At 43.3% G+C, this 12,330-nt stretch overlaps 1 protein-coding gene across 1 annotated transcript; it reads left to right on the top strand.

Moving 5' to 3' along the window:
- The first annotated feature begins 1,456 nt into the window (after window positions 1-1,456).
- On the top strand, window positions 1,457-12,326 carry LOC128907593 (WD repeat and coiled-coil-containing protein). Its single transcript, XM_054196626.1, has 5 exons — window positions 1,457-1,566; window positions 2,172-2,286; window positions 4,938-6,819; window positions 9,485-9,602; window positions 11,700-12,326. The coding sequence occupies exons 3-5, from the start codon at window positions 4,957-4,959 to the stop codon at window positions 11,969-11,971; spliced, it is 2,253 nt and encodes a 750-aa protein (XP_054052601.1). The 5' UTR covers window positions 1,457-1,566; window positions 2,172-2,286; window positions 4,938-4,956; the 3' UTR covers window positions 11,972-12,326.
- The last annotated feature ends 4 nt before the right edge of the window (window positions 12,327-12,330 follow it).

Genomic DNA, 12,330 nt, shown 5'->3' with positions numbered 1-12,330 from the left:
TTTAAAACACAGTAACCTATCTTTCAGCATCTTGCAGGTGCCGCCAGGTGTAAAACAGCCAAATTATGTTGAGCTTTTTTGCATACAGACAGTACATGGAATTTTACCTTGTAACCCACAGATGCACAGATATCCTCACCTGAAGCACAGGTCATTGGATTTTACCTAAAATCCATACATTGAGCTCAGAAATTTGTCCGTGACTGCAGCAAAATCTGCATTTAAATAATACGTCCCTGAAAGACACCAAGTTTTAACTTGAAGGTGCATGCTCAGTTGGTAGTTTGTTCTAGTGGTCAATCAAATACACAGCTGGGACTGAATTATTTGAATTCATCCATGCATCTTGTTAAACCTGCCTTCACTAACTTAAAGAACTCTTTAGTTCTGATTTTTTTTTCTCCGTAAAGGCACTCATGCAATATAGCCAAGTAACCATCTAGTGTTCTTCTTTCAGCAAGTTTGAGCAACTTATATATTTGACCTTGCAACCATTTCAAGTATTTTTTTACACACCTTTGGCAGCTCTTTAAGGCACCTTTTCCAGTGTTTCAACATGCTATAAAAAGTATGAGTTTCAAAAACTGTACAATGATCAGACTGTTCTGCAGTACTAAGTAGTGACAAAGTGACACAGTCTTGCAATATAATTAACTTTAACAACACCTCAGAGACATAGAAGTTATGCCCAATGCAATAAATTAGGACCAAAGAAGCTGCATTGGAGTAGTTCTGTATCGCATGTATATGCTTTCACCTGTGACCTCCCAAGGAAAAAAAAACAAGCAAAACCAAACCAAAACAGGCACATATTGAGGGTTGGACTAAATGATCTCCAGAGATCCCTTCCAATCCTACCATTCTGTGATTCTGTGATGTCTCATTTTGCATCTTTATCTTGTGCAGAAGCATCCAAATAACTCTTGAAACTTGCAGGCTTCACGTTCAGACCAGTGTCCTATCTGCCGGGTCGTAGGATCTATATAACTTACCACCCTGAGGCCCGGGGGGAGTGTGAACCGGCCCTGGCAGCAAGGCCAGGCCAGTCACAGGGCTGGCACCTGAGACACCAGGCACCCTCTCAGGATGGGATATCCGTCCATGTGGGTATCCAGCCCCACACTGGGGACTCAACCTCCGCCTGCCTCAGGCACCTCCGCCTGCCTCAGGCGCCTCCTCCCTCCTCTGGTCCTTTCTCAGGCCTCACTGAGAGCCAGGGGTCGGACATGTCACACGGTACGCGCCCCACCGGGAGTGACGGAGGGACCGAGCCGCCGTCACCTCAGCGGCGGCTGCCCCTGGGGAGCCCTGAGGCGGCGGCACGCGCCGCCCCGTCGCCTCATGGGAGCTGTAGTTCTGCCGCCCGTCCCGTACAGGCACCGCCCGCGGGATCATAGAGCTCAGGCGAACCCGGCTAGAACGCCGCTGCCCGCTCCGCCCCGGCGGTGATGGGCTGGGCACCGGGGAGGCGGGACCGGGCCGTGGGCTGGAGGTGCCCGCTGCAGCCCATCGCCGCGCTGGGCTGCACGGCCGCGGGGACCGGAGCTGGGTTGAGCCGCCGGGCGGGTGAGGCTGCCGGCCGTGGCGGGGAGGGAGGTGGGGAATACTGGCGCGGGCGGGCCCGCGCGGGGAGCGGCGTCTTGCTGTTGTGGGCGGGTGACGACGCGGGGGAAACGGCGCGGGCGGGCGGGTTTGGGCGTTTTCTGTTGTCCCCTGCCATGGCCGCCAGCTGCCCCGCCGGGGTGTCCCCTCCGGCGTCCCCTCGCTCCCCCGCCGGCTGCCCAGAGGGTCTGGGCACAGGCACCGTGTTCCACCGAGCGTCCCGCAGGGCCGTGGCAGCATGGTGACACCCGCCCCAGGAGAGCTCGGTCTCCGGCGGGCCGGGGAGGGTGTGAGGGCATGAGGCGAGGCCCCGGGCGGCTGTGGAGGCAGCTGCCCACCGGTATGGAGGTGCTCAGCGGGAGCCTCGCCAGCGGTGGCATGCCTCGACACCTCGAGTGCCATGGCCTCTGCGTCTGGAAGCAGGGAATATCCATGGCCTCTGCGTCTGGAAGCAGGGAATATCTGTGGCCTGTGGGGCTGAAATGGTGGTGGGCCGAGGGAGGGGAATTTGGGCACCAGGCGGCTGGAGTACAATATCCATGGGTGTCCTGCTGCTTTTGCTTTTCCAGGTCTGCTTGGGATAGTGTGAAACATCTCTTGCATCCCAGGAAACTATCCAGATGGCCCAGGGGGCTTAGTATCTTAGCATATCTTGTGAGGCACATTATCGTCTCCCTTCCGTTGGTAAGTATTGCCCAGCAATGCACGTGTGATTCAGAATACCAAAGAACAAACAACGGCTTTGATTTTCCTGCGAGTGGTGGTTGCTTAAGGAGATTGAGCTCGGTTATAGCGGAGTTTAGAGGAGAGCCAGGTAGATGGTGGAGAAGTTGATTGCGGAGTATCAAGTGCTCTCTCGCCATGAGGCAGGATCCAGTGTACTTAAACTTATCCCTGACAGACGTTTACTTAATTGGCTCTTACAGGTTATGAAATTCACGGTGTGCCTTCTCCCTGTCCAAGGTAACTTGCTTAGCTATCATTTATAGGTAGAATTTTTCCTTAATAGCTGACCTAAATCTCCTTTGTTGAAACTAAGCTGATTATTATCTTGTGCTCTCCAGAGTAGACCTGGAGAACAATGGATCAGTGTTTTCTTGTCAGCAGCCTGGTGGGTGTTTGCAAGTTTCCACTCACAACCGTCTTCAGACTGAGTGAACCCGCTTCTCGTGTTTCTGTGGTCCCCGTGCACTATTAGGCATTTCCATCATCCTTGGACTGTCAAACTCAAGACTAGGCGCAGTACTCCAGTGCAGATATTGTTAGCTCTGGGGAAGGGACGTAATTATCTCCCTTGTGTATGGCATCCCTCTTAAAAGCATTCTGTGGTCTTGTTTGGCAACATTCTCACACTACTGAAATATTCAGCTTGTGATCTGCTGGAAGCCAGATTAGTTTTTGCTATACTGCTACCCAGGGAATAATTCCTGAAGAGGTATCAGTGTTTGTTGTTTTTTCTTTACTAAATATATTACTTTGCACTTGTTATATAGTTTGAGAAGCAGTTATTTGATCATCATAACATACCTTTTTCTATCTAATTTTAGTCACTGAAATCCATTCTTCCCATCCCCTTCCTCCAAATCTGGGGTCATCCACAAGTAGTTAATTAAAAAAACGAGTAGTGCCAGGCCCTGGACATTGTGATAAACCCTTCCAGTTTGACAATTTGACTTTCTCAAACACTTCTTGTTTTTTACGTTTCCTACTAAAGCTGCAGCTCATTCTGTTCCATGGCTTTGCAACTGAGCCAAATCCTATGGAGAATCTTAAGTGCATAAACTATCAATTCCTTTGAATTGGCTTCTGTGCACAGAGTAGGGATTGCTCACAGCTCAAAAACTAGAAATATGTGTAAAATCCTGAACCCTTCTGAGGTTTTGGTGGCTTGCATATGGCTTCTGGACATCCCAGACACTTGTTTACTGATTACAGAGAATAATGATTGCTGGCAATTTCCCATTGTCCCTCTTGAAGCTGTTATGCTGTGTAGAGAGAACTGAAGAGGCTTCTCTTGAGACACCAGGCAAATCACGGAACCCATTTTTTCAAAAATTCTGGAATGAAGGTTTTCTGTGGTTTTATTTTCTACCTACAAACCAGTAATTTCTACTTTGCAGGACACTATGAAAACAAATACTCCTAAAGCAATATCCAAAGAATAAAAATGTCCCCAGAATTACTGCAAATATTTCTTAAAAAGCATTTAAAAATGCATGTATATTTTTGAGTGGATATTCAGGTATGCGTAAATACCAGTCTATGGGCACAGGCAGCTGCCTACTACTTTCATCCCTTCTACCCACAAACAGTAGTGACCTGAAAGATGGTTTGTGAACTCTTGACAAAAAGGTGCTGAATCATTTAGGAAAGAAAAAAAAAAAATCACTGCTTTAGAGGACGTTGAAGATTGTGAGTCATTTGTATGCAATCGTTGTACGACTTGTGCCTTAGGTAGATGGATCTGTCCCTCTCATGTGTTCGAAGTTCTTTTAAATTCCTTTCTCATGCATTTCCTCAGAAAAATCTGCTTTGATCCTAACTTTCTTCAAAATTGCATTTGCTATTTTGGAGAGCTTTCTGGAATAACCATACAAATGCCTCGTTCTCACCCACTTAATACAGGATCAGATTTATAGATAATGCATTAATACTTGGCTGTACTTGTAAGGGATTACTTTATCTGGTCACAAATGGTCCATGAAGCTGAGAGTGAGAGATGATGTTTTGAAAATTTTTAGTACTAAAGTAATTCGAAAATATTCTGAGAACCAGCAACTTGTCAATTAGAATGAAAGAGCTGGTCTTGTGATGAGAACGCAGCGGACCAGAGAAGATGACAAGAGGAAACAGCCTCAAGTTGCACCAGGGGAGGTTTAGACTGGATATTACGAAAAATTTTTACACTGAATGGGTTATTAAACATTGGAACAGGCTGCCCAGGGAAGTGCTTGAGGCACCATCCCTGGAGGTGTTTAAAAGACGGGCAGACATAGTGCTCAGAGATATGGTTTAGTGATGGTTTTTGTCAGAGTTAAGTTGATGGTTGGACTAGATGATCTGAAAGGTCCCTTCCAACCTAGGCAATTCTATGATTCTATGACTAAGCCTATGTAAACAGCAAAGTTTCTTTCTCTTAAAATTGCATTTCACTGTGGAAACATCATAAACAAAAAACTCTGGTTGGGGATTAGCGTACATGAACATTATGTGTATACTGACTTCATTGGAAGGAAGAGTCCAGCATTGGCAGGGTCATCAGCTAAATAATCGTACAGGTATCGTCCTCTGTCTTCTACAATAATTTTTTTTCTTTTTTTTTCTCGTTTGTTTAGATGTCTCACACTAAAAATCATGGAGTTAGGAAAGGCGAAGCTTCTGAGAACTGGCCTTAATGCTTTATACCAAGCAATTCACCCTGTGTATGGTATTGCCTGGACAGACGGGAAACAGGTGATACTAACTTCTTTACACCTTCATAATGGAGAACCAAAATTTGGTGACTCGAGTGTTGTCGGTCAGTTTGAACATGTCCATGGACTGTACTGGGGTCCGTGTCCCCCTGATGCCCCAGCTCTGCTTGCGGTTCAACATAAAAAGCATATCACCGTTTGGCAGCTCTGCTTTAATGCTACAGAAAGAAATAAGCTCTTAGTTTCTCAGATATGTGACGTCAGCGAGCCCTTTCCAGTGCTCCCCCAAGGCTGCGTGTGGCATCCAAAGAAGGAGATCTTGGCTGTGCTAACCACACGGGATGCCTCCGTCTTACACTCTGTTCATCTCAACAACTCCAGAATTAAAGCAGATATTAAAGGCAGCGGTCTCATCCACTGCGCTTGTTGGACAAAGGAAGGCAATCGCTTAGTAGTGGGGGTCGGCAGTGCCCTTCATTCTTATATTTGGGACGATGCTCAGAAAACACTGAACGCTTGTTCCTTTTGCCCAATCTTTGATGTGGGGGGCTACATCTGTGCTGTGGAAGCGACTCTGAATTTCCAAGTTGCTGTTGCCACTGAGCTTCCTCTAGACAAGATCTGTGGCTTAAATGCTGGTGTTGCATTTGAAGTTCCAGCGAGCATTGAAACGGAGTCCTTCCCCTCACAGTCCAGCTTGTGTGGTGAGGAAGAGTATTCCATGGATGGGGGGAAAAAGTCACTGGACTCTGAGAAGCCTTTGTCTGTTGTTACGTCTCCTGTGGATCTAACTCACATACTTTCTAGCAAGCAGGGTGCTGATTCCAGTCCACTTCTTCATCTGAGGCCCAAGGACTACCTAACGGGAAGTGGCCAGGATTCTTCACATCTCATCTTGGTGACTTTTGAAAGAAAGGTTACCTCTACCAAAAAAGTTAGCATCCCAGGCATTCTGGTTCCTGATATAATGGCTTTTGACCCCAAAACTCAAACTGTATCGGTTGCCTCCAACACTTGTAATGTTATTTTAGTCTATTCACTGACTTCATCCAATTTACCCAATATTCAACAAATTCAGCTAGAGAAAAATGAGAAACCAAAGGGTTTGTGCTTCTTGACCAATAAATTATTACTGATACTCGTTGGAAGACAAAAATTCACTGACCCTGCGTTTCTTCCCTCTTCAAGATCAGACAAATATTTGATTCGATTGATGATTAAGGAACTAATATTTGATATGGGTCCTTCAACGTCTGCATCAGTTAATGGGAGCTCCAGTTTGAACCTTTCAAACATACCTCATGATCTCTCTACAGACATTCACCCTCTCAGCCGTGGACTCCTGATACCGGATCGTGCTGCCATTCAGTCCCCCACCAGCAGAAGGAAACTCATTGAAGAAATTAAGAGTCCTGTTTATGAACAGAGCTGCTTGTTGAACATGAGTGACCTCAAAGATAAAAAGATTTCCATGAATTTTCCTCCAGCTGTTGAGTCTCTCGATGCCGAACCAGTTAATCGGACTGTGACTCTGTCTGCCACATCGCTGGCGTTTTCTAACAAGCCAACGTCTCCAAAAAGGCAGGCAGACACAGCTTTCAAAATACCAAATTCTTACAAGAATAACCTATTAAGTGAAAAGGAGGCAAGTTACTTTTCAAAAAATGTAGAAAAACTGTCTGGTAACTTCACAGAGTTACAGCATCATCTCTGTGAATTAACCGAGCTGCTAAAATCCGGGAAGAGAAATCTCCCAGTGTACCCGTCTTCTCAGGAACCTGCTTTTATTTACATCACCTGCCAGGTAATTTTAATATTGGAAGCCTTGCTAAAATCTCTTCATGGATGTATGTTCTTTGTATGGATTTAGAACTTCTGTCAGATAATGCGCAGGAAGGATGACATCCTATGAATGTTTAGTACGTGCAAATTCAATACATATGAATGATCTTGCTGCATGCAGGTGAATCTGATAGGGGTCTAATTTAGATTTACTTAGGCTTTACGTAAGCCTGGCTTGTTTTTGTTGTCCTTTTTCCTTACTCTTCTTGTAATTGCATGTCGGTCCCTATTTACAGTTCTTTTAATACTACATATTCGTATTTTTCTCTGATGAATGATAGGATGAGGGAAATACTTCAGATAATTATTTTTTTTTAACTAAACTTGAACTAATGTATCTAAAATTATTGCCATTTGAGACGGATGCTGTAATAGTGCTTTCATTCTTGCACAAATATCTATACCAGTGGTAAAAACAGTTTCTGGGGGGAAAGAAAAAAAAAGACCATTATCACGTAATGGTCAATAGGATTTCCATCTTATTCCTGTAGCTGGGACTAATGTTACAAGTCCCATTCGTCTACAGACTTTCAGTGTTTTTAAAGCAATGTCATATTTGGGAACGTGCAGCTCCCCGTCCCCACCTCGTGCTGGGCTGAGCTCGTCTGACCCAGGCAGGAGAACCTTCTCCTTCTGCACAGTCCCTGGTGGGACTCCAGAGAACCCGCGTGTCACGGTTCATACAGGTCTTTAATTCTGCAACTGAAGTTCTAGGAAGGTAATGTTTTTCCTAGGCAACTTCGGAAGCTTTCTGTTTATAGAAATTGAGGCAAGTTTCCGTGTATGGGAATTGGTATCAATCTCTCATCCTCCTGTGAGGACAACTGAAATAACGGAAACTGAAACAAAAAGAACAATAAATGCTTTGGCTCTGAAGCTGAAATGTTGCTAATTAGTATTGAAAGCACTATCTGAGAAGGAAAGAGACCCTTGGGGACACAGTAGATAATTCCATTAATATTAGGTTACAAATGGATTTAAAATCAAATTTCATGTGAAAGACACTTTCTTGGCTGAAAGAAGGCACTTCCGAATCTCATGCTAGAAAGTGTAAATTACCAGATTATCCACACATGGCACAAATCTACTCGACCTCTCTTAGAATTCAGATTAATAAACCTTAGTCAGTATTCAGAGTCGTGTGAACTGCTGTTTTCCTTTCAATAAGCTCTTATTTTTCTGCTTTATTATTGCAAAAAAAGTATTATTAACTTTTGTAGCATTGAACTCTTAGCTCCTAGATCATATTCCTTCACTCTCTTCACTGTTTTCCATTGTAAACATTTAAAATTTGTAATAACTCTTATTCTTTTAGCTCTCGTAAGTCTTAATTATATATGGGGCATTAGTCTGAAAAATGAAAGTTTCCCTCAGCAACTCTGGTGTCTCATTTATCTGAGGTGTTTGTTTAGAAGTGTACTTTAATTTGAGGTAGTGGAAATTTTTGTTATGTTTTTATATTCGGCTCTGTTTTTACGTAAAGTTCGAAACGGAGTCACGCATCGGCTTGTCTTGGTCTTCCAAGAGCTGGGTTAGCTGTGCTTTGCATGGGGGGGCTTCGCAAATTAAAATAATGCTACAATTTTACCTACCTATTTTGATCACTGATGATTTGTGGCAAGAAAAACATTTGAATTAGAAATGACACTGGAAAGTCTGGCAGGAAACGCTGTGTTTTAACGTTAGTCGGAGCGTATTTGGTTCAGAAGAAGGATCTTCACCTCATGTGCTGATCATTTCTCTACTGCCCAAGTTATTCGCTGTATTTTACAAAATGCTGAGGAACCTCAAAATGTCCCAAATAAGCAGTGTCTTTGAGAGGACAGAGTTTATCAGTGCAGCAGATGCATGTCTGCATCTCCAGCCTCCCCCCTACCACACACCCTCCTTGTGGATGGATGGGCCTGTCCGCAGCATGGAAAAGGAGTCAGAATTTACTTTATTGGGCTTTTTGTTGTGACCCAGAGATGTTATCAAGGCTTCCCTGGGAAGTGACGTGGTTATGTGAATTTTATTCTACTCAAAGACCAAGTTTGTAGTTTTGGTAACAACTGATCTTTTGCAGATTTTAAAAATGCTTTGCTCTGCCCCGTGGCGGATGTTCTTTGAAGACGCTTTTTGGATTTTAAGGTTTGGGGCAGAGATGGGCAGAGGTGAGACAAACAAGCCCTTCTGACTTGTTAGTCCATTCCTTGTCCCGAAGTTCATGGACAGGAGTTCTCACCTCTTCTTTGGCTGTGGATCAGGGAGGGGGGAGGATGGAAAACCTGCAGCTTTACAGACCTCCCAGGCCAATGTCCCTTGCAGGTGGGAGGGTGGGAGCCAGGATTGCGCTGTGGGTGAAGCTCATGGTTGCTTCAGCAGCAGTGTGCGATTTCCTCTCCTGCTGCTCTGACACAGGCTGAATTATCACAGTTACTCGCTGCTATCACTCACAGATCATCTCTTGGAGAGCTGAGGCTTTAAAGTATAAATCTTCCAAATGGGTCTGAATGAACGTAGCATTTGACTTTCTTTAAATGCTGTCATTGAAGGCATGTCCGTGATCCTCTTTTGATTAACGCCATTTCGACATCTCTGCTTAAATATACATCATGGTATCTAATGATTCTCTCTTGAATTTACAGAAGCAGCTTTCCAGAAGTGATTCAGATGAAAGACGAGCTGTTACTCTTTGTGGTGGTAAACTCCGTCTAAATATAGTCCAGCAGATATTCAGTCTCTCTCTTGTAGAAATGCAACATGGTATGTTCTAATTATCCAATAACGCAAACACTTCAAACACGCGCGACATTCTCAGGGAGCAGTAGCAATATGCATAACCCCATCTGAAAAAGAAAAAAAAAAAGAAAGATTATTAACAAAAGTTTGCTCATCTGTTTTATAACATAAAGATTCTTGTCTGGGCTTTCACTGAATCTTTGCGTTATTAAAAAAAATGAGCAAACTTTTACGTATTGATACCCCCTTAGCAAGTAGCTAGTTATACAGGAAAATTACCGTCACCCAGTATTTTATTTATGTTTTCAGCTATTCTAAACAGAGAAGTCTGAGTAATGATGAGGTTAGAGTGGACTCTAACTTGAGAGTTGACTCTAGAGTTGACTGGTGCTTTTGGAATACAGTTTTCTATTTTTTAATCTGTAGTTCCAGCATCTGGTCTCCTTTAAGAAATCCTGTAGTTTTCTATAAACACAGAAGTATCTCTATAAATTTTAGCAGTGCATTTCACTCCGGTTTTTGCTGTGGAGAAAACTACCTTTCTTATTGCTGTGGTCTTCTCTGCCGTTACCCGTTCATCCCGTGCGCGTCCTGTGTGTCTGTGTGTGTCAGTTCGAAGTGTCTTGCTTTTGGCAAAGGCAGAAAAGATACTTTTGGGGTACGATCTCTCACCGCTGCAGACGTTCTCTGTCCTGTGTTCCAGCTGCTTACCTCCTGCCTGCCTGCCTGCAGGTTACTGAGCAGCAATCCCAAAGCTCTAAGGCTGCTGCTCTTACCATTGTGCAAGCTTTTTTTTTCCTTTAAGTAGTTGTTGGAATATGTTTAGTATTCCAACACCGAGATAAAACCGTAGTGGGATATTTCACTAGCAGTTGAACCTTGAAAAGGTTCTTACCGCTCTCTGACATTAGTTCAGGAGTTGTCCCATTGCAGGATCAGTTACCTGCATTGGCACACGCTGACTATTTCAATAATTTTGTGGCACAACCCAGAAACACGCGATACGCACAGTGATAATAGTAGGCAGTTTTGTAGATACTCGTCTCTTAATTCTTCAGCCTGGCATTTTATTTTGAGCTAGAAGATTTGAACAACTTCTCTTTCGGACAAGAAAAATGTCCCCATGACCTACGTTAGTTTCGACTTCTCGTTTTTAGCTTAAAAACGTAAACTTAACAGAATTGGTTGCCCAGGAATGTGTAATCATCATGGATTTACTGGATAAATTTTAAAAGCAAATAGTATTACAGTAGGTTTCATATTAATTTTGCAAATACTACTAGATAAATGGGCGAAGTAGGAATGGTATTTTCAAATTCCTGAATTGTATTGATTTTAACGTTTGGTCCAAACGAGATATTAAGCCAAAAGATTAAAGGCCTGCGTGCTTTTAAGCTACAATCTTCTCGTGACCTTACTTGCGACATGGAGTTACATAATGTGAATTCACAAACAGCTGGAAACGTTTCTCTGAATTCCCTCAGCCCCCACGAGCTCGGTGTTATTTCTTCATCAACTTCATAGATATAAGTATAAAAAAATTTCTGGTTTCTACGAATTGGTAGAAGTCAGCGTTTCGGATTCAGTAAATGATTTCAAATGGTAAAAATAATGCTAATGATGACATGAATAGCAAATGGACCAGAGACATGGAGTTTGTACAGCATAATACAGTATTTCTTCCGTGTATTTATTGGAATTAATTGTATTGAAATTACGTAATAGAGGCAGTTTCTAAATTGCTTTTATGATATTAATTTGTCGTTTAGTAAATTTCTGCTTTTTTACAGTATCTGCACAGTTTAAGCACTGGGAAGTAGCTTATGAATACCTAATTAAAAGGAAGTCGGGATGCTTGTGAATTCTATTCAGAATTTCCGTCCTCCTTATTTAAAGCGTGCATTTATTATACTTTCATCTCCTAGTGGCAAAATCGGTCAGAAAGCTCTTTCGCGTAGCTAACTGTCCTTTATCTTTGAGATTATACCACCTGTACCTCCCCATGCTTTTTCTTCTTTGCTAGAAAGGCTGTGAAAATACAGAAGTGTTTAACTACTTTTAGAAGAAATATGGTTCATATCTTAAACATACCTAATTACAGATATTTACGTGTCTTCACAGGTTCGTCTTGGATTGTTCTCACAGCGGACAGCGAGGGCTTTGTTCCGTTAACGTTTACATCTGCGCAGGAGGTCGTCGTAAGAGACGCCAGCGCGAAAGGCTACAGTGCCCGATCTTCCAAAACTTTGGACATCATCAGTTCGACGGAAGGGTGTAGACCCGCTTCTTCTGAAAGTCTGGATATCACGAGTTCTCTGGAAGTCCTCAGAGACTGCTCCTCCAAGACTTTAGGCAGCAGCAGTCCGCCAGAACAGCCCAGCAGTAAAATGTGATTTTTGGCAGTGATTTCGTAATGCCCGTCTTAGGACGGGAGACCTTTAAACTTACTGTGTAGGACTGCAAATTCTAAACAACAGGCTGTCTCAAACCCCTGTTGGATTTCCATAATTTTTTTGGTTGCATATCACTGTAAATTATTTATTTGGTCCTTGGAAACATTAACTTTTTTTTTTTTATACTAAGCAGTGTTTTTTAAATATGCCTCTTGCAGCATAGACCAAGTCTTTGTATCCGTGGGTGAAAAGGCACATTCTTACCAGCTTCCGAGCTAAAGCTTCCATCTTGGTCTTTAATACGTTGGTGGTTTTAGATGCTAGTAAACTTGCATAATAAAGAAATCCTTGAAAATGCT

Source organism: Rissa tridactyla, chromosome 3 (genome assembly GCF_028500815.1).
Source record: "Rissa tridactyla isolate bRisTri1 chromosome 3, bRisTri1.patW.cur.20221130, whole genome shotgun sequence".
NCBI classification, from domain to species: Eukaryota; Metazoa; Chordata; class Aves; order Charadriiformes; family Laridae; genus Rissa; species Rissa tridactyla.
Note: the sequence above shows the minus strand (reverse complement) of the source record. Positions and strands in the feature narration are given on the sequence as shown.